General features: G+C 40.9%; 1 protein-coding gene across 1 annotated transcript in view; it reads left to right on the top strand.

Annotated features, from left to right (window-relative positions):
* Positions 1-26,698, top strand: part of PI4KA (phosphatidylinositol 4-kinase alpha) — a 113,497-nt gene that overhangs the window by 1,098 nt on the left and 85,701 nt on the right. The window contains exons 2-7 of the mRNA XM_049619722.1: positions 14,656-14,772; positions 19,121-19,214; positions 21,643-21,731; positions 23,685-23,757; positions 24,365-24,624; positions 25,156-25,222. Coding sequence (XP_049475679.1) covers positions 14,656-14,772; positions 19,121-19,214; positions 21,643-21,731; positions 23,685-23,757; positions 24,365-24,624; positions 25,156-25,222 — 700 coding nt within the window. The remainder of the gene's footprint in view (positions 1-14,655; positions 14,773-19,120; positions 19,215-21,642; positions 21,732-23,684; positions 23,758-24,364; positions 24,625-25,155; positions 25,223-26,698) is intronic.

Genomic DNA, 26,698 nt, shown 5'->3' with positions numbered 1-26,698 from the left:
ACCTGTTTGGTCCCCGCACTGTCACTGTTTGTCCTCTTGGGCTAGTTACTTCAATTCTCAGAGCCTGTTTCCTTATGTGTGAAATGAAGTGGTTCTTGAGGAGTAAATGAGTTCAAAGCATAAAGTGCCTGGGCAGAATAGGTGAACAGTAAATGTCAGCTTTCTTTCCGCCCCCCATGGTGTGATGAGACTCATTAAAGTGTATTAGCACTGAAGGGATGGGATTCTTTTTTCACACATCTTCCTGGCAGATGGAAAGAGATCTGTTGTCTAAGAGTAGGGAGACTGGAGACCTGCCTGCTGCTAGCAGTTCAGGGTCGTTTTGTGGCTCTGGTGAGTGGTGAAGTTGAAATGCTGTGTTAGGCACTCTGTCATAGTGACCTACTCCTTCCTTGGCTTTGTGGGTTCTTAAACCTGATTTCTCACTTACCGCAGGGTGAGCAGGTCCTGGGAGACTGATGCCAACCTGACTTCTGACTGAAGGAGGAATTCAATAAAATGGAAAGAATATGAGTTCTAGAGATAGGACTACCTGACTTAAATCCTGTATCGTTTGCTTATATGAGTGTGACTCTGGGTAGGTCAGTTCCCCAGTATGATCCTTTGGTTTCTCTTCAAAATATAAGGACAGTATTAGTTAAGAGTATTATGAGGATCAACAAAATGACACAAATAAAGGCAGGCACATGGATACCTAATGATTAAGAACTGTTATCATTGGATGAGCCTGACTGATGGACCACGGTGCTGGCTTATCAAATAAAATTCATGCCAGCTAGTCAGCCCATTCTCTTCTTGGTAGGAGGACCAAAAATCCTATCAGAAGTTTGCTTGCTGGACTTGAAGAAGAGAGAAGAGATTGCAGGGGAGTGGGTGATCTTTAAGAAGACAGTCCTGCAGGGGCGCCTGGGTGGCTCATCAGTTGAGCGTCCGACCTGTTCAGGTTATGATCTTATGGCTCATGGGTTCGAGCCCCACATTGGGCTTTGCACTGGCAGCGTGAATCCTGCTCTGGATTCTCTCTCTCTCTCTCTCTCTCTCTCTCTCTCTCTCTCTCAAAAAGAAATAAACATAAGAATCAAAAAAACCAAAAAAACAAAAAGCCCAGTCCTGCAGTTCTAGCAGGGGACCTATTCCCACTCAGTAATTCTGAGAAATGCACCTTAAGCTCAACTGGCCTTCTTCGGCCTTTTTGGATAATTACAAGAACATTCTGTAATTACAACGCTGTTAGCTTTGTATTTTATAGTAACTGCTTCAGTCATCAAAATTACAATATATTTTATAACTAATTAATACAGCTTTTAGGGATGCCTGGGAAGCTCAGTTGGTTAAGTGTCTGACTCTTGGTTTTGGCTCAGGTCATGATCTCACGGTTCATGGGTTCAAGCCTTGCATTGGATTCTGTACTGACATCATGGGATCTGCTTGGAATTCTGTCTTTCCTCTCTCCTGCTCCTCCCATGTGCTCCCCCCCCCCAAATAAATAAATAAACATTTAAAAAAAATGCAGTTTTTAGATTGTCAGCTCCCCAATACCATCTCTTAGTTTGGGAGATACTTCATTCTCATTGGCAACATTTACAAATCTGAAAAGAGTTAACTGAGCAAGCCTGAGGCTGCAGAAGGGATTGCTTGCAAGGTCAGTCCTGGGTTCACATCTGGGAACTTAGCACTTGAACTGTTCCCTCCATTTCCTAATTGATAAGAGTGGTTCACTGTGCCTAGACTCTTCGTATAATTAATGTGATTTATATTGAACACCTTCTTTCTTTCTTGGAATTAGGGATTTTAATGGTTGCTAGGCAGACAGTGCTTGTGTCTATCAATAAAAACCTTGGCTGCTGTGTCTCTGTTAGACTTCCCTAGGTACAGATGTAGCACACAGGTCACTACATTGTTTGCTGCTGTAGAAGGGAGCATGCTTAGTGTATACCTTTACAGGAAGGAGAGAACATGAAGAAGCCCATGCACAGTTTTCTCCAGATTCCACCTGCCCTTTTCTCTTGCTGATAAATTCACTGTAATATAATTTACTGTAATAAAATTTAGCTACGAGTATGATTATATATGTGTGAGTGGTCTTTGGGACCTTGAAATAACTTCTTTCTTAGAGAAGGCTTCTGTAGGTGGCTGATTCCGTCACATATATGTAGATTCTTCTTTTCTTATCTGGGATCTTAAGACTTGATTATGCTGAGGGTCGTTGTTACTATTTAGTCCTATAACATATGGCTGCTTACTACATTCCACGACTTTAAACTGATGGACAATAAGCCTTCAGTGTTCCTAGGGAAATCTTCTTGAGGTTCTTAAGAGTAAAGGAATTTCTCAGTACCCACCAGGATAATGAAGGTGGGGACTTAAGTGGGGAGATGAATGTTGAAAAACCTCTCTCATTTTTTTGTTTCTGTTTTTTTTCTCTTCCTCCCCCCCACCCAAGAGAAGGCAGAGGACTTAATGGGTCTTGGTCCAGATAGGGTTGAGCTGAGGAAGGCTAAGTTTTATGAGTTAGACCTGACATCTCACTTTAGACATTGGTAATTCAGGCAGCCCTGACATAGTTTTATGGCACTTGGGGCACATTAATGACATAACTTTCCTTATCTTTGTCTATCTACATGCCACAGTGGTGTTTATTCACCCCACTCACCTACATCAAGTCTAGGCTGTGAAACCTAGCCTATTGCTACTAAGTAGATTTTACTTCTCTTTTAATTATTTAATTCACTGTTTCATTCAGAAAGCATTTGTTGAGCATCTACTGCTAATTAATATTGACCTGGTAGGCCAGGTCAATAAGAAACAGGTTTTGTTGTTTTTTTTTAATGTTTTTATTTTATTTTGGGGAGATACAGAGAGCAAGCAAGGGAGGGGCAGAGAGTGAGAGAGGCGGTGATACAGAATCCAAAGTAGGCTCCAGGCTCTGAGCTGTCAGCACAGAGCCCAACGTGGGGCTTGAATCCACAAACTGCAAGATCATGACCTGAGCTGAAGTCAGACGCTCAACTGACTGAGCCACCCAGGTGCCCCAATAAGAAACAGTTTTAATGAGGTTGCCCAGGTGATCAGCATCAAGTCAGACTTGCTGCAAGTCCCCCTAACTACTGTTGTAACGCAGGTCTGGTGACCAGACTCCTGTCATATTCAGATAGTCAAACCCAAGACTCCTGGGTGTCTATTCTCTTATCCATATCTAAGCTTTGACCTTTTGCTGCTAGGCTGCGCCTAAGACTAGAGCCATAGCCCTGAGGCCCACTCTCAGGATTGCAGGTTGCCTCTGAGGACACCATCTGTGTCCTAGAGGGATCACGTCCCATGCAGTCCTCAGCCATCTCCCTTTGGGAGAAAGGTGGAGGAACAAAATAGACAAGAAGAGAGTCTTGTCTACACTGGACTCTCCATGTACGGTTGGCTTCCAGTCTCCCTCTCTCTGATTTCTTTTTGCCTGCTAGTCTTGCTCTGCTTTCCTCTTTCTCATCTGTCTTAAGAATGTTATTAAGCCACCCCTGCCAAGAAGCTTCTGCCTGGATCTGCCTGGTTGTACTCCTCGTATCCAGGATATGGGTGAGCTGTTCCTGCCTTTTCTTACCTGGCCTGTATCATACTAATGGACCCGAACCCTGGGACATGGAGAGTTCCCAGCAGAGCTGAAAAGTAGGCAGCATTCCTTGCCCTTCCATCTCTCTTCCCACCCTCAGGAGGCTTTGATCAGAATCTTTTTCCATGTCCTAAAATAGCCTCTCTTTTCTTCAGTTAGACTGCCAGAATCTGGAGGTGTCTTAGCTAACTCAGTGTGGTGTTTAAATAGCACTGCAGCATTAGGGACAGGCCAGACCCCTCCCTGGTGGACAGTTGTGCTCCAGAAGATGAGCTGGTTAATTCTTATCTCTGTTTGGAGGAATGTATGTCCTGATGCTCAGGACACTGGGCTTTCTGGAGTTCATAGTTACCCACTCCTTTAGAGTGGTTTGCCATGGAGTAAAAATCATGGTATTGGCATTTTTTCAGCATCATGAGGCTGAAAATTTCTATCCTCGCTCCCTTTCCTTTGTGAAGTTATGTTCAAAACAACCATGTATAGGATAAGAGAAGAGAAAATTAGCATCAGTAGAGGGAATTCATGATGTTAGAACTATTGTTAAACCAGCTGTAAAATATTTTAAGAAGAAATTGGAAGAAGAAAAAGTCTTTACCTGTAATCATGCCACATTAACTATACTAGTTTGCTAGGGCTGCCATAACATAGTACCACATTGATTTAAACAACTGAAATTTATTTTCTCACTGTTCTGGAGGCTAGACATCCAAGATGAAGGTTTCTTTTGAAGGCTTTCTTTTTGGCATGTAGGTGGCTGTCTTTTGGTGTCTTCGCATAGTCTTCCCTTGTACCTGTCTGTATCCTAATCTCTTTTTATAAGAACACCAGCCAGATTGATAGGAGTGGCCCACCCTAATCACCTTGTGTTAATAAAGACCCTAGTTCCAAATTAACAGTCACATTTTGAGGTGCCTGAGATGAGGACTTCAATATATGTATTTTAGGGGGACATAATTCAGCCCATAACACTAACCCTTTAGCTTTTTAATTTCTTAGGCCTCCTTTTTAGTCTTTAGCTATATTCATTTTATTGCTTTTTGATTTAAAAAAAATTTTTTTAACATTTATTTTTGAGAGACAGAGGCAGAGAATGAGCAGGGGAGGGGCAGAGAGAAAGGGAGACACAGAATTCGAAGCAGGCTGCAGGCTCTGAGCTGTCAGCACAGAGCCCAATGTGGAGCTTGAACTCACAAACCACAAAATCATGATCTGAGCCGAAGTCGGACGCTTAACCGACTGAGCCACCCAGGTGCCCCGCTTTTTTCTTTTTTTCTTTTAATTTTTTTTAATATTTATTTTTGAGAGAGAGACAGAGCATGAGCAGGGGAGGGGCAGAGAGAGAGGGAGACACAGAGCCTGAAGCGGGGCTCGAACTCAAGAACTGTGAAATCATAAGCTGAGCCAGACGCTTAAACATCTGAGCCACACAGGCACTCCACTTTATTGCTTTTCTCAAAAATAGCCCATATTTATTATTTTAATGGCTGCATGTCATATTTTCTATTGACAGATCAAAATTAAGGATTTCTCTGTTTAGGCTGTCTAGTTTTTCCCTTGTAAAATTGTGCGTTTATACACTTAGAATTTTGTCTAATTTTGAATTACATTCTTGTGTTAAATGTGGATAGGTCTTGATGTTTACTGCCCAACTTTTTTCAAAGGATTATACTTAGTTATGGTAGATAGCATTAGCAAGAGACCTTGTGCATGTTTATAGTTTCACTGTTGTTGGATTTTATTTACTTTTTCCTGCTAACTCTGCAAGCATAAAAGGGGACATTATTCTTTTGATTCTAAGATAGTGATATTTTACAAATTAACCAAAAAACCCATGAAACAGAAATGATGGTGTGACATTGTGCTCTTGTTTTCTGCTATGTGGAAACTTGAATTCAGGGTATTGTTGCTTGGGTACTGACTTCTAGCTGTGCCTGCTCTGGGTATCTTTTTTCTTTTGACAGTTGGGTCTAGGTGTGCACACAATCCTAACCCTCAAATAATTTATAACAAGTAGAAGTAGTGATAGGTGGGGGCTGGCCAGTTGTCCAGAAAGGAGCTGATGATGGACCATATGGCTTTTCAATAAAACTCCTCTGTGAAGATATTTAGCTGTTTTGCACTTTGTTGGCATGGGAATGGGAAGTACAGATAATTTTTTCTTCAGGCCCCCAAAGAACTCTCCATGAGTCTTGGCAGGTATGTGGAAATTTAGAAGGCAAAAAAGTGAAACATGCTCTAAGAAAATGAAAGCATCATGGGCACTTGCTGGGAGGTTACTTTAGGCAGAGATTTTAAATATGGAAGGCCTGGAAGTGATGGGAATGGACGTTTGTAAATGCCAAGAGTAGTTGGTAAGGGAAGGTCATTTCAGATAGAAGAAAGCAAAGCACAGAAGAAAATGAGGAACAGCAGTAATAGGGTTCAGTAGAAATAGAGTATTTTGGGGGGCACCTGGGTGGCTCAATCGGTTAAGCGTCTGGCTTTGGGTCAGGTCATGATCTCGTGGTTTGTGAGTTTGAGCCCCACATCGGGCTCTGTGCTGACAGCTCAGGGCCTGGAGCCTGCTTCAGATTCTGTGTCTCTCCATCTCTCAGCTCTTCCCCTCCTTATGCTCTGTGTCTTTCTGTGTCTCAATAATAAATAAACGTTAAAAAAAAAAAAAAGAAATAGAGTATTTTTTTTTAGTTTTTTAAAATGTTTATTTAAAAATTTTTTTAATGTTTATTTTATTTTTGACAGAGAGACAGAGCATGAGTGGGGGAGGGGCAGAGAGAGAGGGAGACGCAGAATCCAAAGCAGGCTCCAGGCTCTGAGCTGTCAGCACAGATCCCGATGCGGGGCTCAAACTCACAGATCCGCGAGATGGTGACCTGAGCCGAAGTTGGACGCTTAACCGACTGAGCTACCCAGGCGCCCCTAAAATGTTTATGTTAAATGTTTATTTTTGAGAGAAAGAGCGGGCGTAAGAGCAGGGGAGGGGCAGAGAGAGAGAGTAGGGGACAGAGGATCTGAAGCAGGCTCTACACTGATAGCAGAGATCCTGATGTGGGGCTTGAACCCACAAACTGTGAGATTGTGACCTGAGCTGAAGTCGCATGCTTAATCAACTGAGACACCCAGTGCCCCAGAAATATAGTATATTTAGAGAATGGAAATGTAAGTGGAGAAGAAAGCAGATGGCTTCATATGTAGTCCCAGACTCAAGAGTTTGTATTGAATTGATGAGACAGGGAAGAGCCCTTCAATATTTCAGGGCCAAGAATAATGTGCATTAAGAAGATTATTATGACCATATTGTTTATATTGATGCCCTTAGGGAGTCTTGGAATTGACATGTAACTAGTTGTTTACTCCCCAAGAGAGCAAGAATATTCTATTTCTTACTCCTTACTGCAGATTTTCTTTTCTGCTGTGTTTGCAGTTTGTACCTAGTGGGGGATGTGGTTGCCTTCAGTCCTTTCCACCAGCAGCTATTCCTATCTTTGATTTAAATTGCTGAAATTTATCTGTGCACTTCATTGTCCTCATTATTTATATATTTATTTGTTTTTGTATTTGCTTCTTTCATGTATCTTGGAATTTTGGGAAAAGGCCTTTTGTGAACATTGCCAAGCCAGTCAGAACACTATTTATGTTTATGTGATAAAATACATGGTTGAGGCAAAAATCCTCAGATCTCACTTGCATTTATTCACTTAGTTCTGAGAGGCTCTATCTTTGCTGCTGAAGCTGTTCTCTTTTCCTGAATACTTCTGTGTGTAAAGCTGGTCTGGAAGCCTAGATTTAGGCCAGCCAAGGCTATATGTACTGTTATAAAAACAAACGATGGTGACATTTGTTTATTCGTTCGTTTGTTCATTCATTCATTCAGTCTTTGAGTGCCTGCTGTGTGCCAGGCCTTGAAGGGACCTATTAGAGGGATTGAATGAGTAGACATTGTTTTTCTGTCATGGAGTTTGGCATGGAGATAGACAAGCATTAAACAAAAAATTACAAGTACAATTGAAAACGCTAACAAGTGCCAGGAAGCAAAAGTAAATGGTTTTTGTGAATACATTCATAATGTTTTACTACCATCACCACCATCCACCTTCAGAACTCTTTCATCTTGTAAAACTGAAACTCTAATTGCAATTGATTTTTGTATGTTGATCTTGTATCCTGCAACCTTGCTGCACTTGTTTTTTAGTTTTAATATGTTTTTAGTTTTTTCTTTATATAAGATTATGTCATCTGCAAATATAGTTTTACTTTTTTTTTTTTTTTTTTACAATCTGAATGCCTTTTATTTCATTTTCGTATCTAATTGTCCTGGCTAGAACCCCCAGGACAATACTGGATAGAAGTGGTGAGAGTGGACATCTTTATTTTGTTCCTGTTCAGGGGCAACGTTCAGCCTTTTACCATTAAATATGATGTTAGCTGTGAGTGTTTTATAGATGCCCTTTTTCAAGTTGAGGAAGTTCTATTTCTAGTTTGTTGAGTGTTTTTATCATGAAGAAGTGTGGAATTTTTTCAGATGCTTTTTCTGAGCGAATAATGATCTGGATTTACCTTCCTGCCATAAAACAACTAGGAAAATGGACAAATATATAAAACCACTGATTTCATACACTGACAAGGAACACAGGACTATAATACCTGAGAGACGGAAGAAACAAAGTGAGCCCTATGACTGCCTGGTTTTCTGCCAAAAGACATATCTCAGACCACAGAAACAGGAAAGCTACAAAGCTAATTTTACAAAGCTAATTTAAAACTTTGCTAGGGCAGGTCTATATTAGCTTTTGCTACAGGGATAGTTTAACTCCACTGCTAAGGTATGGCCCTTTTGAGGTTTCTACTGAATGCTTTGAGGGCTTTCCACTCTGGCTGGGAGTAACTCAGACTCTTCTCAGCTATATATGAACTCTGAGAACTATTCAGTACGCAGTTCCCTGGTTGTTCTTTTCCAACTTCTTGGAATATCACCTATACTAGTGTGTGTTAGTATTCATCAAAAATTCAAGGGAACTCTTGCTATGATTTCTGGAGATTTTTTTGTTTAGCTCTCTCCTCTTCAGAATTTCCACCTGCTTTAGACTTCCTGTATTCTTACTTCTATCTCCTCCACTTAGACCTGCATGACTGGGATGTCCTTTCCTGTTCCGTGGTCTGAGATATGTCTTTTGGCAGAAAACCAGGCAGTCATAGGGCTCACTTTGTTTCCTCTGTCTCTCAGGTATTATAGTCCTGTGCTCCTTGTCCAGTGTATGAAATCAGTGGTTTCATGTATTTGTCCATTTTCCTAGTTGTTTTATGGCAGGAAGGTAAATCCAGATCCTATTAATCTCTCATGGCTACAGGCAGAAGTTCTTGGATCACAAGATTTTATTGCTAGAGCAGACATTGCAAAAAAACTATCTGGTCATCCTTTTACATTAGAGAAAACTGAGACTTGGGGGAGAAGACTTAATCAATATTGGCATAGTTTTATTATTTTATTTTATTTTATTTTATTTTTTTAATGTTTATTTATTTTTGAGAGAGACAGAGATAGGATGCGAGTGGGTTAGGGGCAGAGAGAGAGGGAGACACAGAATCCAAACCAGGCTCCAGGCTCCAACCTGTCAGCACAGAGCCCGAGACAGGGCTCGAATTCATGAGCTGTGAGATCATGACCTGAGCCAAAGTCGGACGCTCAACTGACTAAGCCACCCAGGCGTCCCTTGGCATAATTTTAAGACATTAGCAAGATTCTGTGGATTTATATATATACACACACTTGCTGTTTTGTCCACCTTTTACAGAAGGAAATACAAAGTCAAAATGTTCAGATAGGTTTTGTCAGTTACCTTGGGTCACTTAGATAAGAAGTGCTAGAGTTGGAATGAAAATCACAACTCCGTACAGCTCCCCTGATCATTGCCTGGTGAAACGATGTGTCAGGAATCAGAGACATGCATTTGTATGTGCTGTACTCTGCCAAGCACATGAGCTGGGCTCAAGAAACGGAGACTCATTCGTTGTGTGTAAAGGCTCATGGAGTTCTACTTGTGTTGGATGTTGTAGAAAGCCATGTTAATTGATCACAGCCAACAGAACATCTTTAATGAAACCCTCATCCAGGACTGCTTGTAGGAGCAGGTGCTGTTCCACATGCATCTGCAGCCCCATGTGAATCTTGTTATAATCACTGTTATCATGATAGCTCTCAGTCACTTAGGAAATGTTAGCTTATGTTCAGTGTTCTCCATAGATGGGGATAGTGCATTTGAGAAAGACAACTAAAAATCAGATTTAGGTGTGCCTGAGTGTCTCAGTCAGTTAAGTGTCTGGCTTTTGATTTTGGCTCAGGTCATGATCTTGCAGTTCATGGGTCGGAGCCCTGCATTGGGCTCTGTGCTGACAGTACAGAGCCTGCTTGGGATTCTCTCCCTTCCTCTCTCTCTACCCCTCCCCTGCTCGTGCTTGCTTTCTTTCTCTCTCTTTCAAAATAAATAAATAAACTTAAAAAAAAACACCCGGATTTAACAGGTCACCTGGGTGGCTCAGTCAAATAAGCATCTGATTCTTGATCTCGGTTCAGGTCATGATTTTGTGATTTGTGGGATCATGCACGGAGCCTGCTTGAGATTCTCTCTCCCTCTCTCTCTGCCCCTCCTCCTCCAATAAAATAAACTAAAAAAGGGGGGGGGGATTTTTAAAAAACAGATTTAACCGGGGCACCTGGGTGGCTCAGTCAGTTAAGCGTCCGACTTCGGCTCAGGTCACGATCTTGCGGTCCGGGAGTTCGAGCCCTGCGTCGGGCTCTGTGCTGACTGCTCAGAGCCTGGAGCCTGTTTCAGATTCTGTGTCTCCCTCTCTCTCTGACCCTCCCCCGTTCATGCTCTGTCTCTCCCTATCTCAAAAATAAATAAACGTTTAAAAAAAAATTAAAAAAAAAACACAAAAAACAGATTTAACGAAACACTGCCACTAATACTTAAAGCTTAATCTCTTGTTCTCAGGGAATTTTGTTTCTCTATAAAGACTATTCCCAGAGGTTTCAGATAACAAAAGTTGTATTCTTTTAAAAACTCATTAATTATCCAACATGTAATGCTATTATTGGTAGGTTTATTTTGACCTAAATATTTTACCTACACCCACTGTTATGTTTTGACTTTTCATCTGCAGTTCTCTCTGCCCAGTGGTTCAGACTTGTGGGGGCACCTTGTTTTCTCCTTGGTTTGGCATTTCTTTACCTTGGCAGTCTAAATTCACCTTGTGGTCTTTCTCCTTTAATAGCCTTCGGTTAAAGTATTGTCAAGAGTTCTTAGCAAAGTCTAAGTGAGTTACCTTTGTTGCCTCCTGGTCGTCCATTGACTTATCAACTTCCTCAAAGTGTTGCCCAGAGCCCCTTTGGATCCTTTTTGTAAATGGCCACCACTGTCAGATTTTGAGCTTAACAACCTTTAATAATGCAGGATCTACTCCCCTTTACCCCCTAAAAACAACCAACTTTTTAGTTGATTGTAAAATTCTGAAAGAAAATCAGTGTTTTTTCTTTTCATTTTTTAAATTAAGAAAAAATTTAATGTTTATTTTTGAGAGAGAGACAGACAGACTGCAAGCAGGGGAGGGGCAGAGAGGGAGGGAGATACAGAATCCGAAGCAGGCTCCAGGCTCTGAGCTGTCAGCACAGCTCAAACACATGAACTGTGAGGTCATGACTTGAGCCGAAGTCGGACACTTAACCAACAGAGCCACCCAGGCACCCCTCTTTTCATTCTTTTAAATTGCAGCATTAATGCTTTATTCTGCATTAGAACTTTGACCTCTCTGTGTCTCAGTTTCTTCATCCATAGAATGAAGATAATAAATAGTGCACTATTGTGAGGATTAGATAAATACAAACCAGCACCTCACATGTGATCAATGTTCAATAACTATTGACTATTAGTATTTGGAGACCGGTACCCAGCAGAACTGATTTTCCCTTGTCTGATATGTGATGACTTCTGTAGGACCCGGGTTCAAGTCCTCACTTTTTTTCCCCCTACAAGAGTCCCAGTGTCCAAGAGCATTTTGCATCAGAGCCTAGACCTGGTGCCAGGCTTTTAGGGGCCCTCATCATTTAGTTTCTGACCTGCATTATTCACTAGTTGTGGCCTTTTTATTGGTTGTATAACTCTGGCTGGATTGTAAAGATTGTGAGAGTGTGACTACATATTATACATGACTTAACCTGATTATTCTTCCATCCATCCCCCCGTTCATTTAATGATGCAGCAAATATTTGTTCAGTGCCAATTGCATGCCAGCACTGTGCCCAGTACTGGTTATATGACAAATGACACCACATAGTTAAGCCCTACAGTAGGATGGCTGGGTTCCAGTGGTCCTCTTTCTTTTTACTTTCCTTCCTATCTCATTAAATCCCTGTGACTTCAGCCCCTTTAATTCCACTAAATAGTTGTTAAGTTTCTGGAACGTGTAGGATGCATTGGATACAGTGATGTGGGGGGCAGTGATGAGGCGAACACAGTCCTGTCTGCAGTGAATGGAAGATAAGTATACAAGTAACTCTGAAATAAGACTTTTAAAAAGATAATTATGTCAAGAAAATTACGTTATTCTTGGTGGGGTATTGAGAGGTGTGATGGGAAAGATCTTAGCACATTACTGGGGTCTGAGAAAGCTTTGAGAAATGGGAGACAGGATCTTGGAAGGATGGATAGAATTTTTATAGGGGAGATAAGGCAGGTTGAATGAAATGTTGCAGATGGGTGAAAACCATGGAAAGGCCAGGTAGGGAGAAGTGAGCTCGGTATTCAGGGCCCGGGTGTTTGGGGCAAATTGGGAAGGACCTTCATTGCCAGGTTGGGAGTGTGCATTGAGTGTTCACTGGGGTGGGAAGCTGTTGAAGGTGCATGAGCTGGGAGTAGTTATATTGGAGTAGGGAGAGACAAAAGTCAGAGAGGATCTAGTTAAGAGCCTATTGTCTAAGATTGTACTTAACCTGTCTGGGCCTAGTTGCCTAACCTATTAAACAAAGATAGGATTACACATGATCTGCCTGAAAGGGGAGACTTGGCAGATGAGTGTGCAACTTCTTTCAGCTCTCCATCTCTAATTCTGCTTACATTTGGGAGTTGTGAGAGGTCTTCAGGTCTGAAATCCAAGTGAGCATCATCTCAGTGAAGTAGTTGAACTTGCATCATGTATTCTGGATGTCTTTAGAGAAATTATGCTCAATGAAAAGAAAAGCTCACCTTCCATTTTTCGTGTGATTTTTGTTGTTGTTGTTGTTGTTAATGAAGTAATTTAATAAGTTTGATTTTTATTTACACAGAGCTGTGAAATATTTTCAAGACCATTTTGTGAGATTAAACTTTATATTCCTGGGTCTCGTTTCACGTGGTACCTGCTTCAGTGTTTGCCGTGCCTGTGTGCAGTCACAGGTGTCTTTGTCAGGGCTGAAACTTTCCTACTTGGTTTGAGACTCCTGGGGAAATTGTAGTTACTGGGGCGGGGAGGGGGAGTTGTAGTTAAATAGGAGTTATTTTAGGGTACCTGGCTGGTTCAGTCGGTGGAGTGTGCAACTCTTGATCTCGGGGTTGTAAGTTTGAGCCCCACAGATTACTTAAAAATAAAATATTTAAAAAACAAATAGTTGATTCACTGATATTAAGATGTTGGAGTTAAAGAAGTTGTGAGACTGTCTCCTTGGCTTTGGCTTTGCATTGCTATTAGAGTACAAGCCAGGCTCCCAGTCTCTACCTGAACTTGGACTTCTGGGCATCCCTGCTTTCTCTTTCCCATTGTATTGTCTCTCCAGCAGCCTCTGCCAGAATGCTTTAGATCTCTAATTATTTCTTTACAATCATTCCTAAGAGAAAGATTACTAAGACAAAGAACGTTACTTCTCTTCAGGTTAGAAGGTGCTTCTCTTTCTGGCTTGTGTATTTGCCCTTTTAAAATATGCTTTCTTTTTTTTTTTTTAATTAAAAAAATTTTTTTTAACGTTTATTTATTTTTGAGACAGAGAGAGACAGAGCATGAACAGGGGAGGGGCAGAGAGAGAGGGAGACACAGAATCTGAAACAGGCTCCAGGCTCTGAGCTGTCAGCACAGAGCCCGACACGGGGCTCAAACTCACAGATCGTGAGATCATGACCTGAGCCGAAGTCGGACGCCCAACCAACCAAGCCACCCAGGCGCCCCTATGCTTTCTTTTTTTAACTTGCAATGATAATTGATAATTTTCAAAGCAAATCTCAAGCGTTGCACTTGATCTCCTTTGCCGTTAGAATATCCCAAGAAACTGTATGAATGTCAGTGAATGACTTCTCATTGGTTCCATAACAAAACAGCAAAGTTGAGGCCTCCTGATGTGTCTGAATGCTCTGCTCAAGCGTTCTTATGGCAGGGATTTTCAAGGTGAATAGGCATCACCTATTTTCCTATTCATAACAAATCCAGATTTTTAGTTCCTTTATGTCAGGTATTTACTGTTTTGAAAATAATTCTAAGTTTTCCATATATTCAATAAATTGCTGATTTACTGCCTATCTGCTTCTGCTAGCCACTCTTATGGCATATCCAGTAACAACAGATATTGTTTATTAATTGCATAGTATGTGTTATGCACTGTCCTAAGTGCTTTACCCACATTTCATCTCCCCCCTCCCCCACATTTAATCTTTTAATGAACAGTATGGGAGGCATTGCGACTGTAGGTAGGTTTGGGTAAAGTGCTTTTGAGTACCACTGAGTAGTGGAGATCTGTGATTATTCTGACTCTGAAATGCAGACATTGGCTCTTGTGCTTTACTTCCTCTGTGTGTACATCATTTTAACCCTTGGTCCAAGCTTCTCAGTGCATATATGTTTTGGGAGCATGTGCGTGATCATTTCAGAAGCTGGAAATGATCTTTTTATGACCTTTGAATTGGAAAAGAATGACTTACTGGTTATATAGACTCATTGGTGTTTATGCTGTTGTTTATATCTTATATTCTGAATGTGGGTTTATATTTTTTTTAATCTATGGGTTTTTGGTTGTTGTTGGTGGTGGTCTCATTTTCTAGGTCCAAAAGCTGCTTTGTATGTGCCCAGTAGATTTCCATGGGATCTTCCAATTGGATGAACGACGGAGAGATGCAGTGATTGCATTGGGCATTTTTCTCGTTGAATCTGATCTTCAGGTACGTCTTTACTACATTAAAAGTGTTTCTGTAAAAGGGGGAATGTAATTAGAATTTAAATTTGTACCTGGTTATATTTACCTGAAGCAGTACTAGAAGAATGCATACAAACCTAATAAAGGTGGTTAGTGATAGTGAGGCAGAGTAGGTGGAACAGGTTGAGGTGTGTGATTTAATTAATTTAGTTAATGTATACAGTCTTAGGAAATTTTGTTTTTTGAATTGTGTGAATATATTAAGTTTATATATATATATATATACACACACACATATATGTGTATATATATATATGTATGTATATATATATATATATATATATACATATATACATATATATATATACGTATATGGATTTTGATTGTTGTGTTTTGCCAGAAAGTTAGTTAAAATGCTTGTGAGATAATTGTGTGCCTTCCAGGGTAGACTTGATTTTTAATCTAAGGTCAAACATTTATCGGTCAAACTCAGAGTAACCATTTTTTTTCCTTGTGAAAAGATAGGGTTCTTTGAGATAATTTTGACATAATACCATCTTTTTCAGAACTGTGATAGGTATAGGTACGCCTGGCTGGCTACGTTGGTCAAGCATGTGATTCTTGATCTTGGGGTTGTAAGTTCGAGCCCCACATTAGGTATAGAAATTACTTAAAAATTAAAAAAAAAATCTTAAAAAAAAAGAACTGTGATAGATATAACTTTTAGAGTACATGTTACTGTGTCCTTTAGAGGTAATTTAAAAATCAGTGTTGTGGCTCCAATAGAAAATGATGTGGCCATTTTTTTTGTTTTTTGTTTTTTTAGTACTTCCCAAAGCTAATTAAAGCAAATGATTAATCACTGAATACAGACTCTTTTATTTATTTATTGTTATCATTATCAAGAATCACTTTTAATTCCATGTTTAATCATGCTGTGCTAGGAAAAAAATGATGTCTGATATTTGAATTTTTATTTATCTAAAAACGCTTATGTGTTCTGGAATTCTACTTCAGCAAGGATTAATATTTTTGACAGAATAGTTATACATTTGTAAAAAAATAAGCATTTTAATTTTAGAGTAATATTTAAAAAATTAAATAGGTTATTTGATCAGGGCCCCATGAAAAACCAAAATTAGATGCACATAAACTGCATTTTAATTATTCTTTCTATTTATTTATAAGTGTGAAAAGAAAAAATCATTTCTACTTTTCTATTTGCAAAGTCCTATTTAAATTAAATTAAATTTATTTAAATTTAAGTATAAACAAGGAAAATGATTTTAAAAATAATTTGTATGAGAAACTGCTGTTCAAATGTGTATTAATTGAAAATACCTTTGGCAAACTTTACTTAATAGACTGACCTAAAGATTGACCTTAATAGATTGACCCTAATACTTGTAGTAGGCTTTTTAGGGTGGCATAGAAGAGATGAATACAAATTACCTTTGGTGTAATTTGGGTTCCTGGTAAGGATTGGCAGGACTTGGGGTGGCAGCTGATGTCCCTTGAGCCATACAGTCTGCCAGTGTTTCCAGGAATCCCGTTGGCCTCATGGACACTAGGAAAGGAGCCCGGCACTCTTTGCCATCCCTCTGAGCCCTAGTAACCAGCTTTCTCTTGGTTCACCTGGTGTTGATATTCCCTGCCTCCATCCAGGATGGACTGTGCTACTGGCCTCCACGTCTAGTCAGTGGGCCACCCTGGCAGCTGCTGTGGCCATAGTAGCAGATGTAGTTTACTACCAGGGTGCCTGGGTGGCTCAGTCGGTTGAGCGTCCAACTTCGGCTGAGGTCATGATCTCACTGCTTATGAGTTCGAGCCCTGCGTTGGACTCTGTGCTGACAGCTCGGAGCCTGGAGCCTGTTTTGGATTCTGTGTCTCCCTCTCTCTCTGCCCCTAACCTACTTGCATTCTGTCTCTGTCTCTCTCAAGAATAAATGAACATTAAAAAAAATTTTTTTTTTTAAATGAAAAGAAGTAGTTTACTACCACATGCTACAAAAGCCATAACAGGTTATACAGGGGAGAACACCTGGGGTCACTTCCTCTGCAGGGAGCCTGGCCGTGCACATCCTTCAGAGTTTTGTGCTTATTAGTACACTGGGATCCTGGACAGATGTAACCAACTCCTTTATGTGATTCAGAGGAAAAGTTTTGCATTTGGAAAAGAAAGTTCTCTATTTGTCATGGTTATTTATTATGGTGTAACAAACTACCCCAAAACTTGGTGGCTTAATACAACAGATTTGTTTATTTATTTTTTTCTCATGAATCTGCAATTTAATTAGAGCTCAGAAGAGTCATTTGTCTCTGCTCCATTCAGTGTCACATGGTGGGCTTGAAAGCTAGAGGCTGGAATCACCTGAGAAGACTCGTTCATGCACATGTGTGGGCGTGGATCCTGGCTGTTGCTGGGACCTAAGCTGGGGCTCTTAGTCAGGGCACCCCTATGTACATGACCTTTCCGTGTGGCCTGGGCTATATCACTTTTTTTTTTAATTTATTTTTGAGAGAGAGAGTGTGTGTGTGAGCAGCAGAGAGGCAGAGAAAGAGGGAGACACAGAATCCAAACCAAGCTCCAGGCTCTGTCAGCACAGAGCCTGACGTAGGACTTGAACTCATGAACCCAGATCACTACCTGAGCTGAAGTTGGGTGCTCAACCAACTGAGCCACCAGGCGCCCCTTTTTAAAATTTTTTTTTTAAATGTTTAACGTTTATTTATTTTTGAGAGAGAGACAGAGTGCGAGTAGGGGAAGGGCAGCAAGAGAGGGAGACACAGAATCTGAAGTAGGCTGCAGGCTCTGAGCTGGTAGCACAGAGCCCGATGTGGGGCTCGAAACCACAAACTGCGAGATCATGACCTGAGCCGAAGTCAGATGCTCAACCGACTGAGCCACCCAGGCGCCCCTGTCTGTCTGTCACAACTTAATGTCTGCGTCCCAAGGGCATGTGTCCTGAAAGAAAGGCAGATGGATGCTGCACTGCTTTTTTAACGTAACCTAGGAAGTCAGTCTCATTTATACCACAGCTGACCCTTGAATAATGTAGGGTTTAGGGGCACTGACCCCCTGTGCCATTGAAAAATCCACATATAATTTTGATTCTCCCAAAATTTAACTATTAATAGCCTACTATTGACCAGAAGCCTTACTGAAAACAATAAACTAGAGAAAAGAAAATGTTATTAAGAAAACCATAAGGAAGAGAAAATACATTTACAATACTGTAAAAAAGCCATATATAAGTGGACCCGTGTACTTCAAACCCTTGTTGTTCGAGGATCAGCTGTACTTTCTAAAAACACCAGAAGCAAGTCACTAAGGCAGCCCATTTTCTAGAGGAAGTGAATTTGACTCCACCTTTCAGTTGGAGTGTCACAGAATTTGGAGTCATGTTTTCATTTCTTTTTCTTTTTTCTATTTTCTTTTTTTTTTTTTTTTTTTTTTTTTTTGAGAGAGAAAGAGTATGAGCAGAGAATGGGCAGAGAGAGAGGGAAAAAGAGGATCCGAAGCAGGCGCCATGCTGACAGCAGCAAGCTCGATGTGGGGCTTGAACCCAAGAATTGTGAGATCATGACCTAAGCTGAAGTCAGATGCTTAACTAATTGAGCCACCCAGGAACCCCGTGGAGTCATGTTTTCAATATCACCACATGTGTTTATCAGTATTTCAGAACCAAATGGTATTCCTCTTCTCAGGAGCACACTTACCTAATCCTTAACTGGAGCCGTTATAAGTAGGGAAACAGCCAAAAGAGCCAGTCATGGAAGATTGTGAAGTTACATGTTGACTGGCTAGTTTGGAAACTAGAAGAAAGTAGTTTTTGTATTGGCTAACGATGGCTATTAAGTCTAATGCTCAGATAGAAGCAAAAGGAAACATGAAGCAGAAAATTAAGAAAAAAAAAGAAAAGGGGACAAAGGCCATGAATAACAGAAGTATCACCAAGTTTAAAAGCTTCTGGCTGTGAGCTTCCCTCAGTCCAGAGAATCTGATCCTGGGGCCCACTGAAAGGCTTGGGGGCTTTCTGAATACTCTTACTGAGGCAGTTTTGAGAGTGTGTGCTCACACATACCTTCTGGAGAGGCCCTCGTAGGGGCCCAGTGTCCAGAGGAGGCCAGAACCAGGCTGGACATTCAGAGCAGAAGAGCAGGTTGTAGCCCTTCCCTTAGGCACCTAGTGCAGGCTTATGGGATGACCTCGGATGCCCCCTGCTGCCACCACATGGAAATAGGAAGGGTGCAATGCCATGGGACCATCAATATTTGAGATGATTTGGATGTGTATGCTTTGCTTTAGGCTTAGTACTAAAAAGCTACCAGCCACACATTTGTATTAAATGTGTGTTTTTTTTTTTTTTAAGCATAAAGATTCCGTGGTTCCTTACCTTCTCCGACTGCTTAAAGGTCTTCCGAAAGTGTATTGGGTAGAAGAAAGCACAGCTCGGAAAGGCAGAGGTAATTTTGTATAACATTTTCCCTGAATTCAGGGAAGAACATGTATGCTCACAGTCTGTAAAGATCAAATGTTTAATCATGTTAATGCATCAAGTACAGTGTTTCTAGCTGGTTCCACTCCTGGCTGTGGGGCAGCTGCCTGCCTGCAGCAACATGGGCTATGCTTACTCACTGTTGTCCAGAGTCCATGGTGAAGGTGGGGCAAAGGCAAGGCTGAGAAAACTGACTTTGTATTGTACTCTGGGAGTGAACAGGAACTTGGAGACCTGCGGGAACCTTTTCTCATGTCTCATTGCCAGAATTGGGTCCCCTGCCCATCCCTGAACCTGTCTCTCTCACCCTTCGATGAATAGGCTCACTCCTGGAGTGAGGCCAGTTCTCCAGATTTCATCACTGCTGCTCAAAAAGGAAGGGTGAGATGGATGTCCAGGATTTGAACACCATGTTCGCTATAAATAATAAATAGTTTATTATTTTGTTGCTGTTGGCTGAGTTTTAAATTTTGCACCTTTGAAAATGGTAGTAAGCCTGCTATGTGCCAAGCATTGTGCTAAGCACTTGTAACACTGATATTCCCATACATTGATTTCCCAAGACTCCCAAATCAGTTTGGAACACCACCAACATTTTAGAGATCACGACCCTGGAGACCAAAGTTTTCTTATAGTCTCCCTCTGTGAGACCCACGGCCCACCTTCAGACAAAGCAAGGGGTTGGTGTCTATAAAGAAAGCCCTTGTTCTTTTGGTTGGTGGCACGGCCCTAATTTGTTGGGTGGGCTTAGCCTGCTAAGGGTGGCTTTGGCTGATCTCATGAACATCCTGCCTCAGCTTAGTCCTCTCATTCTTTGGGTTTCATCATTTCTGGTAACATACTATGCCTAAAACTGACAGACCCCAGATTATGCATGTATCCTCAAATTCAAAGGACTACAATTTTTTTAATTGAAATGTAGTTGACATACAATATTATATCAGTTCCAGGCATACAACAGTGATTTGAGGTGTATATACATTACAAAGTGATTACAGTGATAAATCTAGCTACCATTCGTCACCATACCAAGTTGATACTTATTATTGACAATATTCCTTATGTGGTACATTGTATCCCTATGTCTTATTTGTTTTAGAACTGAAAGTTTGTACCTTTTAATCCCCTTCCCCTATTTCGTTCATCCTCCCACCCTAAAGGCCTACAGATTAGATAGAAAGCATTGCTAAAAAGTCAAACATCTCTCTGTCAACCATTGTTATCTAACTTGGGGAGAAGTAGAATACCAGTAGAAGTTGATTCTATTTTCTTTCCTTTCCAAACAAATACTGCTTCTATGTACATGGACTCCTATTAGAATGTAAGTGTTAGCATTATTTGAAGCATTGTTAGGGATATATAAATCTCCAATTATTGGGTAACATTTCAGTCTTTTATTTTTTACGAAGGCAGTATGATTTAGACCTTTAAACTCTAGAGCAGTAGTTCTCAAAGTGGCATTCCTGGATCAGCAGCCTCAGTGTCAGAACTTGTCAGAAATGCAGATTCTCAGTCTTGCATCAGAGCTGCTGAATTAGAAGTCTGGGACAAGGAAGCCTCCAGGTGATCCTGATCACACTGTAGTTTGAGAAGGACCTAGATCTGCATCTTAAAATTATAAGTATGGAAGTGAACACATAACAGTCTTCTGCCATGTACTATGAATAGATCCATAAGACAGTGGGCAGCTCTCTGTCCTTGATTAAATTCAACGCTCAAAATTGATTAAATATTTAATAGCAATTGGATCTACACAGCAGTGATTCTGACATTTTTAAGGTGCACACCATAGAAGTACTGGTTAGCTTTGGTCTTTTAGGTACAGTGATCCCTTCCCAACCTTGAGTCCATGCTCCTGAGAACCTCCCAATGAGGGGGCTCGGTAGTAGATGGGCTTAAAAACCTATTAGGAATAGAGCAAATCTTTGGAAGCTCTTATTAGGATTTTCTCCATCTGTCAAAATAAAGCAGAAAAGAAATATAAACAATTCAGTTTAAAGTAGTGGTAATTGGTATTTGACAGGTAGCCTCATATACCATTTCTTACACTTTATCAAGATTGGTTTCTCACCCTAGGTAGAAATTTAGGTCAGGAATTAAAAAATGGAGTCTGTTATGTTGAGAGAGCTGTATAATCTCAAACTATAAACTGGCTCAGAAACATTTAAGTTTGTTGAACCAAAGCATTCTATTAAAAGAAATTAGAGGTATTTCTCAGCAAACATGTTGGGCCCACATCTGTTCTTTTCAGGTTCACCTCACTGAGGGCAGCCACCCCTATAAACTGGTCCCTTGGCAGATCCTGTGAGAAAGGGAACTTACTGAATCAGGTGGCCAGTACATGTAGCCCAGTGTCTCAGTGGTAATGATCTGACTCGTGTCTGTGTACCTTCCAGCCACCCTCCCGGTTGCAGAGAGTTTCAGCTTCTGCTTGGTCACTTTGCTGTCTGATGTGGCTTATAGGGACCCCTCACTTCGGGATGAGGTAAGTGTGTGGTGAGTTGGAGTGCATTTCTGTATGATCAAAGAGAGTCCCAAAGTAACAGAAAAGAGTAAATAAAATTTTGAAGTGATTTGGTTGTTTCTGTTGATTTATTTTGTACTAACACACCTAAGAAATGTTAAATATATACTAACAATACCCAGTGACCACTTGAGTCTTCTTTCATCCAGCCCTCCCCATAATTCTGTGAGGTAGGCAGCACAAGTCCAAGGCAGCTGACTTTCCTGATGGCTCACAATCCCTGTTGGAGATTGAAGTCATTCATGGAAGGAAATGATCTAGATTGTTGAAATTATACCCAGATTTTAAGTGCCCTAATTTTTTTTTGTTTGAATTTATTTTGTTGAAATGTTACTTAAGTGCGTTTCATACTCCCCTCCTTTTTAAACAAAGAATACGATCATAATCTAAACTTTTTCTTCATCAGATTTTTTGTTTTAAAAATCAGTATGTATATGCTGCTATCCTCAGGACCTGCCAAGGAGTGCCTGGTTGCTTGTCTATATGTTAAATATTCCCAGCTAGCTATGCTTTTTGAGTCCTTGTATCTGTTTTTTAATTTCTAAAATCTCTTAATATCAAAGTGTAAATTCTATTGTCAGTATTTCTGTCATTAACATTCTTCTCCATTCTTTTTTCTTAGTTTACGTTCTTTATTTGTAAGTTGGCTAAAGAGATAACTAGATCTACTAGAATCATGTATCATTATTTCAAAAGTTAGGCTAGAAATTAAGGGCTTTTCTGTAAATAACATTTATCAAAATGTCAATGCTAAAGATGATGGCGTAACTTCAGTACACAAAGTGGAGAAAGCATTGCTTTTCAAGTCTTTGTATGTTACTCAGCATCATTTAACATTAGCAAAATGTCAGAAATTTGCCTTGATTAGGAACACGTTGTATGAGACCAATTTTATTCTCTTCTTTGTCTGGGATTTCCAAGACTGGTAGTAGAGGGAAATAAGGTAGATACAGTCTAGTTGATCTTCATCCAGGCTTTAGACAAACACTCCTCCTGACATCCTGAATCTGGAATATGGGCTGAGGGCCAAAACAATTTGGAAAGTTTGCAAAGCTGCCTAAAGGGCCATCCCAGAGGGTGACAGGGTGCTGGCCCAGCAGGAGTCTTCCCTAGGTCTGCCCTATACACTGAAGCAAAAGGAGCCAGGGCCATAAATGAAAATTCAGAAGGGAAGTTGTTTCATTTGTAGATGATACAAAGCTGGGAATCAGAGACCAGTATAATGAGCTAAAGCTAATCCCCTGAGTTTTTGTAGACATCAGTGACAGGCGAAAAATACCAACATCAGTAGAGTTGGCAGCATGTGCAAAAAAGATTTAAGTATTTTACATATCAGTGAGCTCTTTGAGCCAGCATTGTGAAGTGGCTGCCGAACAGCTGATGTCATGTATATGGAAGGCTAGAATCTCTGTTGAGTTTGATGATTACTCAGGGGGAGTCCCAGCATCCCTGGAATATTAATGTATCTTCCTGAGCACCACAATTCGAGACTGTTTCTGACACATGGGACTACTGTGAAATCAGAAGCTGGCACTCAGGATCATGAAGGACTTGTAATCATAAGAAATGGATTAAAAGAACTAGAGATATTTAGCCATGAAAAGAGATTTGGGGTCCTATCACCTGTTTCTCGAATATGGAAGGTGTAGCTCCAAGGCCAGTGGTCACAAGCCCCAGAGGACAACATTGGCCCAGAGTTAGGAGGCGCTCTTGGCCAACCCAGGAGGGCAAGTTTCTGTCTCTAGAAGGTCAACTGATTGGCCACTTGGCAGAGCTGTCATGCGGGGCTTTATGTATCACATATGGGGTTGGACAAGATATTGTCTAAAGATCCTTCCAATTCTGAATGAATTTTGTGGTACTTATCCGATTTTATTTATAAGTTTGTCTTTTCTGTTTCCTTGGCTGTTACAGATTTTAGAGGCACTTTTGCAGGTTTTGCATGTTCTTTTGGGAATGTGCCAGGCCTTGGAGATTCAAGAAAAAGGTATGATTATAGATCCAAGCCTTTTTTTTTTTTCCTTAATGGTTTGTGATTATTTTTTTCCCTTGCTTTTCCCAGTCTTCTTTTTTTGTTCTTTACTATTTATGTACTTGATGGATGAAACCTTCCTATATTAGTTTGCCTTTGTTGTGTGTTAAAGAGGTCACATGGGGGTCATGAGCACAGCTCTGCTACCTGAATGCCAGGTGACTTTAGACAAGTCACCTCACCCTTTCTGGGCCTCAGTTTCCTCACCTGTAACATGCCTGACTGCCTCTAGTATGAGGCTACCTATATCATCCCAGGAGGAAGAAATATATGATTTAAGTATAGTAAAGGTACCTGATAACAAGACTTATCTGTGTTATTGATTTGAGTGTACCATGAACAGATTAAGACCTCCCAAAAAGAGCAGCTGTGTGTGATGGAGATGTAGTCTGAAGTTGTTAATGTCAGCCCTTAAGGCTAACCTGTTGTTATGACTTGTTCTGACCCCCTACTTGGGGGTAGGGGGAGGTTGTGAGATGTCAGCCAGTGTTACAAGCTGGTGCAGCACAGCTCTCTCCCAGGGAACTTTCTGGTATTGGAACATTCTCTCTTTGTCTTCTAGAATACCTTTGCAAATACGCGATCCCATGCCTGATAGGAATCTCACGAGCATTTGGGCGTTACAGCAACACGGAAGAGTCTCTCCTGTCAAAACTGTTCCCCAAAGTCCCTCCTCATTCCCTCCGAGTCCCTGAGGAGCTTGAAGGTGTGCGGAGGCGATCTTTCAATGACTTCCGCTCCATCCTCCCCAGCAATCTGCTGACAGTGTGTCAGGAGGGCACCCTGAAGAGGAAGACCAGCAGCGTGTCCAGCATCTCTCAGGTGGGGCTGTGCTCCTGGGAGGCAGGCAAAGAGGTCAGGTCTTGTGAAGTACTCACTCGGAAAAAAACCCCACTCGCGTGCTATTCAAGGAAACTCACAAAAGAGAAAAGGTTCTCACTGGAAATCTCTGTAAAATAAAGGCTTCTTTTGACTATTGAAAATTTAGAAGTGATTTAATCTCCTAGTCATGAAGTATTTGTTTCCTAGCAGTTGGGTGCCAAGCTTTATTCTGAGTGGGGGACAGTTGGTGCCCTTAAGAAGTATATAATTGACTCATGGGCACAAGATAAAGACACCAAATGCTGAGAATAATTCATCTCAGTAATGATGTATAAAATATATGGCTAGGCACAAAGAATTTAGGCATATGATATATAGTAGAGAACGCTGTAGCTAAGGTGGGCTTCGGGGAGGAGGTGAGGTGTGAACTAGGACTTGAGGTACAAATGTTGGGCTGGCAGAGACCTTGTCTGAGGCAAAACTGCCTGAGGTTTGGCGTTTTCTGATATGTCAGGTGGTTTTGTGTTTCAGGTCAGCCCTGAACGTGGGATGCCCCCTCCCAGCTCCCCTGGAGGATCTGCTTTTCACTACTTTGAAGGTGGGCTTCACCTTTCTGACCAGAATATTGACCTAGTAACTTGGCGGGCAGGTTCACTGTGAGTTCTTGTGACATTAAAGATGCTAATACTAGTGTTCTGCTGTTGTGCATCTAGAGAGTCAAGCTTTTATAAGGCATTTAGTTTCTAGTTTTGTTCAGACTTATTAAAATTTAATTTTAAAATATTTCAAATATGGAAAAAAGTGCAGAAAATAATATACAGACCCCATGTGCCTGCTATCAGAATTTTAATAAATTATCCTAGGAAAGCGCTGGTTTTCAGGTGAAAGTAGTAATGGTAGGTCCTTCTCTTTTTTTGTTTGAAGGTCATTAAGTATGCAAATAATATTTTTTAAAAATACAATAATATGAGTAGTACTTTTTATGGAGCTTTGTGGGTCACAAAGCACTTCCACATAATTTGCTGAATTTGATTCATATGACAGCCCTGTACAGTGTCAGACATGTGGTAAAATCACCTCTACCTTATCTTCAAGGAAAGTAAGACTCAGGTTAAGTGGTAGGAAGTGGGGAAACCAGAATGCCATGCCTCACAATGCCACTTATTCCATCTTTGGATCATGCTACTTATTAAAAGCATTTCTCAATAGGATCTTGAAAGATGTGAAGGGAATTTTAAAAAAATGAGGGGAGAATCTGAACTCAAATAAATGTGGGCAGTGTTGCATAGAGTATCTCTTGGCTGTGTAAGAATGTACCCTATGTTATAGTCTGTGTGTATGTTAAAATGTAAAGGGGCCAAGCTCACCCACTCAAACTCCCAGAGAGAATCACTTGTGGTTGAATATATCCCTTTAGGCTTTAAACAGCCCCTTGGCCACCTGCCTGTCCTGGGGGCATCTGAAGACAACCATGATGTGCCCTCAGAGGCTTCTTTTTCCCTGGTGAACAGCTCTTCTTCTGTTCTCTGTACTCAGGGGTCCTTCTCTATTGGGGCTGCCCTCCTTTGAGCACTTCTAGTGAGTACTCAGGATTGGGGTGCACCCAGGTGTGGGCTGATTGTGTGAGTTTCCTGTGCTCCTTCAGCAGATGTAGGCCGGCACTCAGCGGTGCTCAGGCCAGCCTCTGTGCCATCCTCTCTGCCTCAGTGGTGAGTTCCACAGATGATTTTCCTCCTCTTGGAAGTGCACTTCATTGTCAAAGAAACAGGCAGGAAGCACACTACTCCTTCTTCCTTTTCTGCCTGAGTGCCTCTGTTTGACTATGATCTTTCTTTTCTTTTCTTTCTTTCTTTTCTTTTTTCTTTTTTTATTATTATTATTTTTTTATTATTTTTTATTATTTTTTAACATTTATTTATTTTTGAGACAGAGACAGAGCATGAACGGGGGAGGGTCAGAGAGAGGGAGACACAGAATCTGAAACAGGCTCTAGGCTCTGAGCTGTCAGCACAGAACCCGACACAAGGCTCGAACTCACGGACCACGAGATCATGACCTGAGCCGAAGTCGGATG

The sequence above is a fragment of the Panthera uncia genome (assembly GCF_023721935.1).
Source record: "Panthera uncia isolate 11264 chromosome D3 unlocalized genomic scaffold, Puncia_PCG_1.0 HiC_scaffold_8, whole genome shotgun sequence".
In the NCBI taxonomy this organism is placed as follows: domain Eukaryota; kingdom Metazoa; phylum Chordata; class Mammalia; order Carnivora; family Felidae; genus Panthera; species Panthera uncia.
The sequence above is the reverse complement of the archived record's forward strand: the minus strand, read 5'-3'. Positions and strand labels throughout refer to the sequence as shown.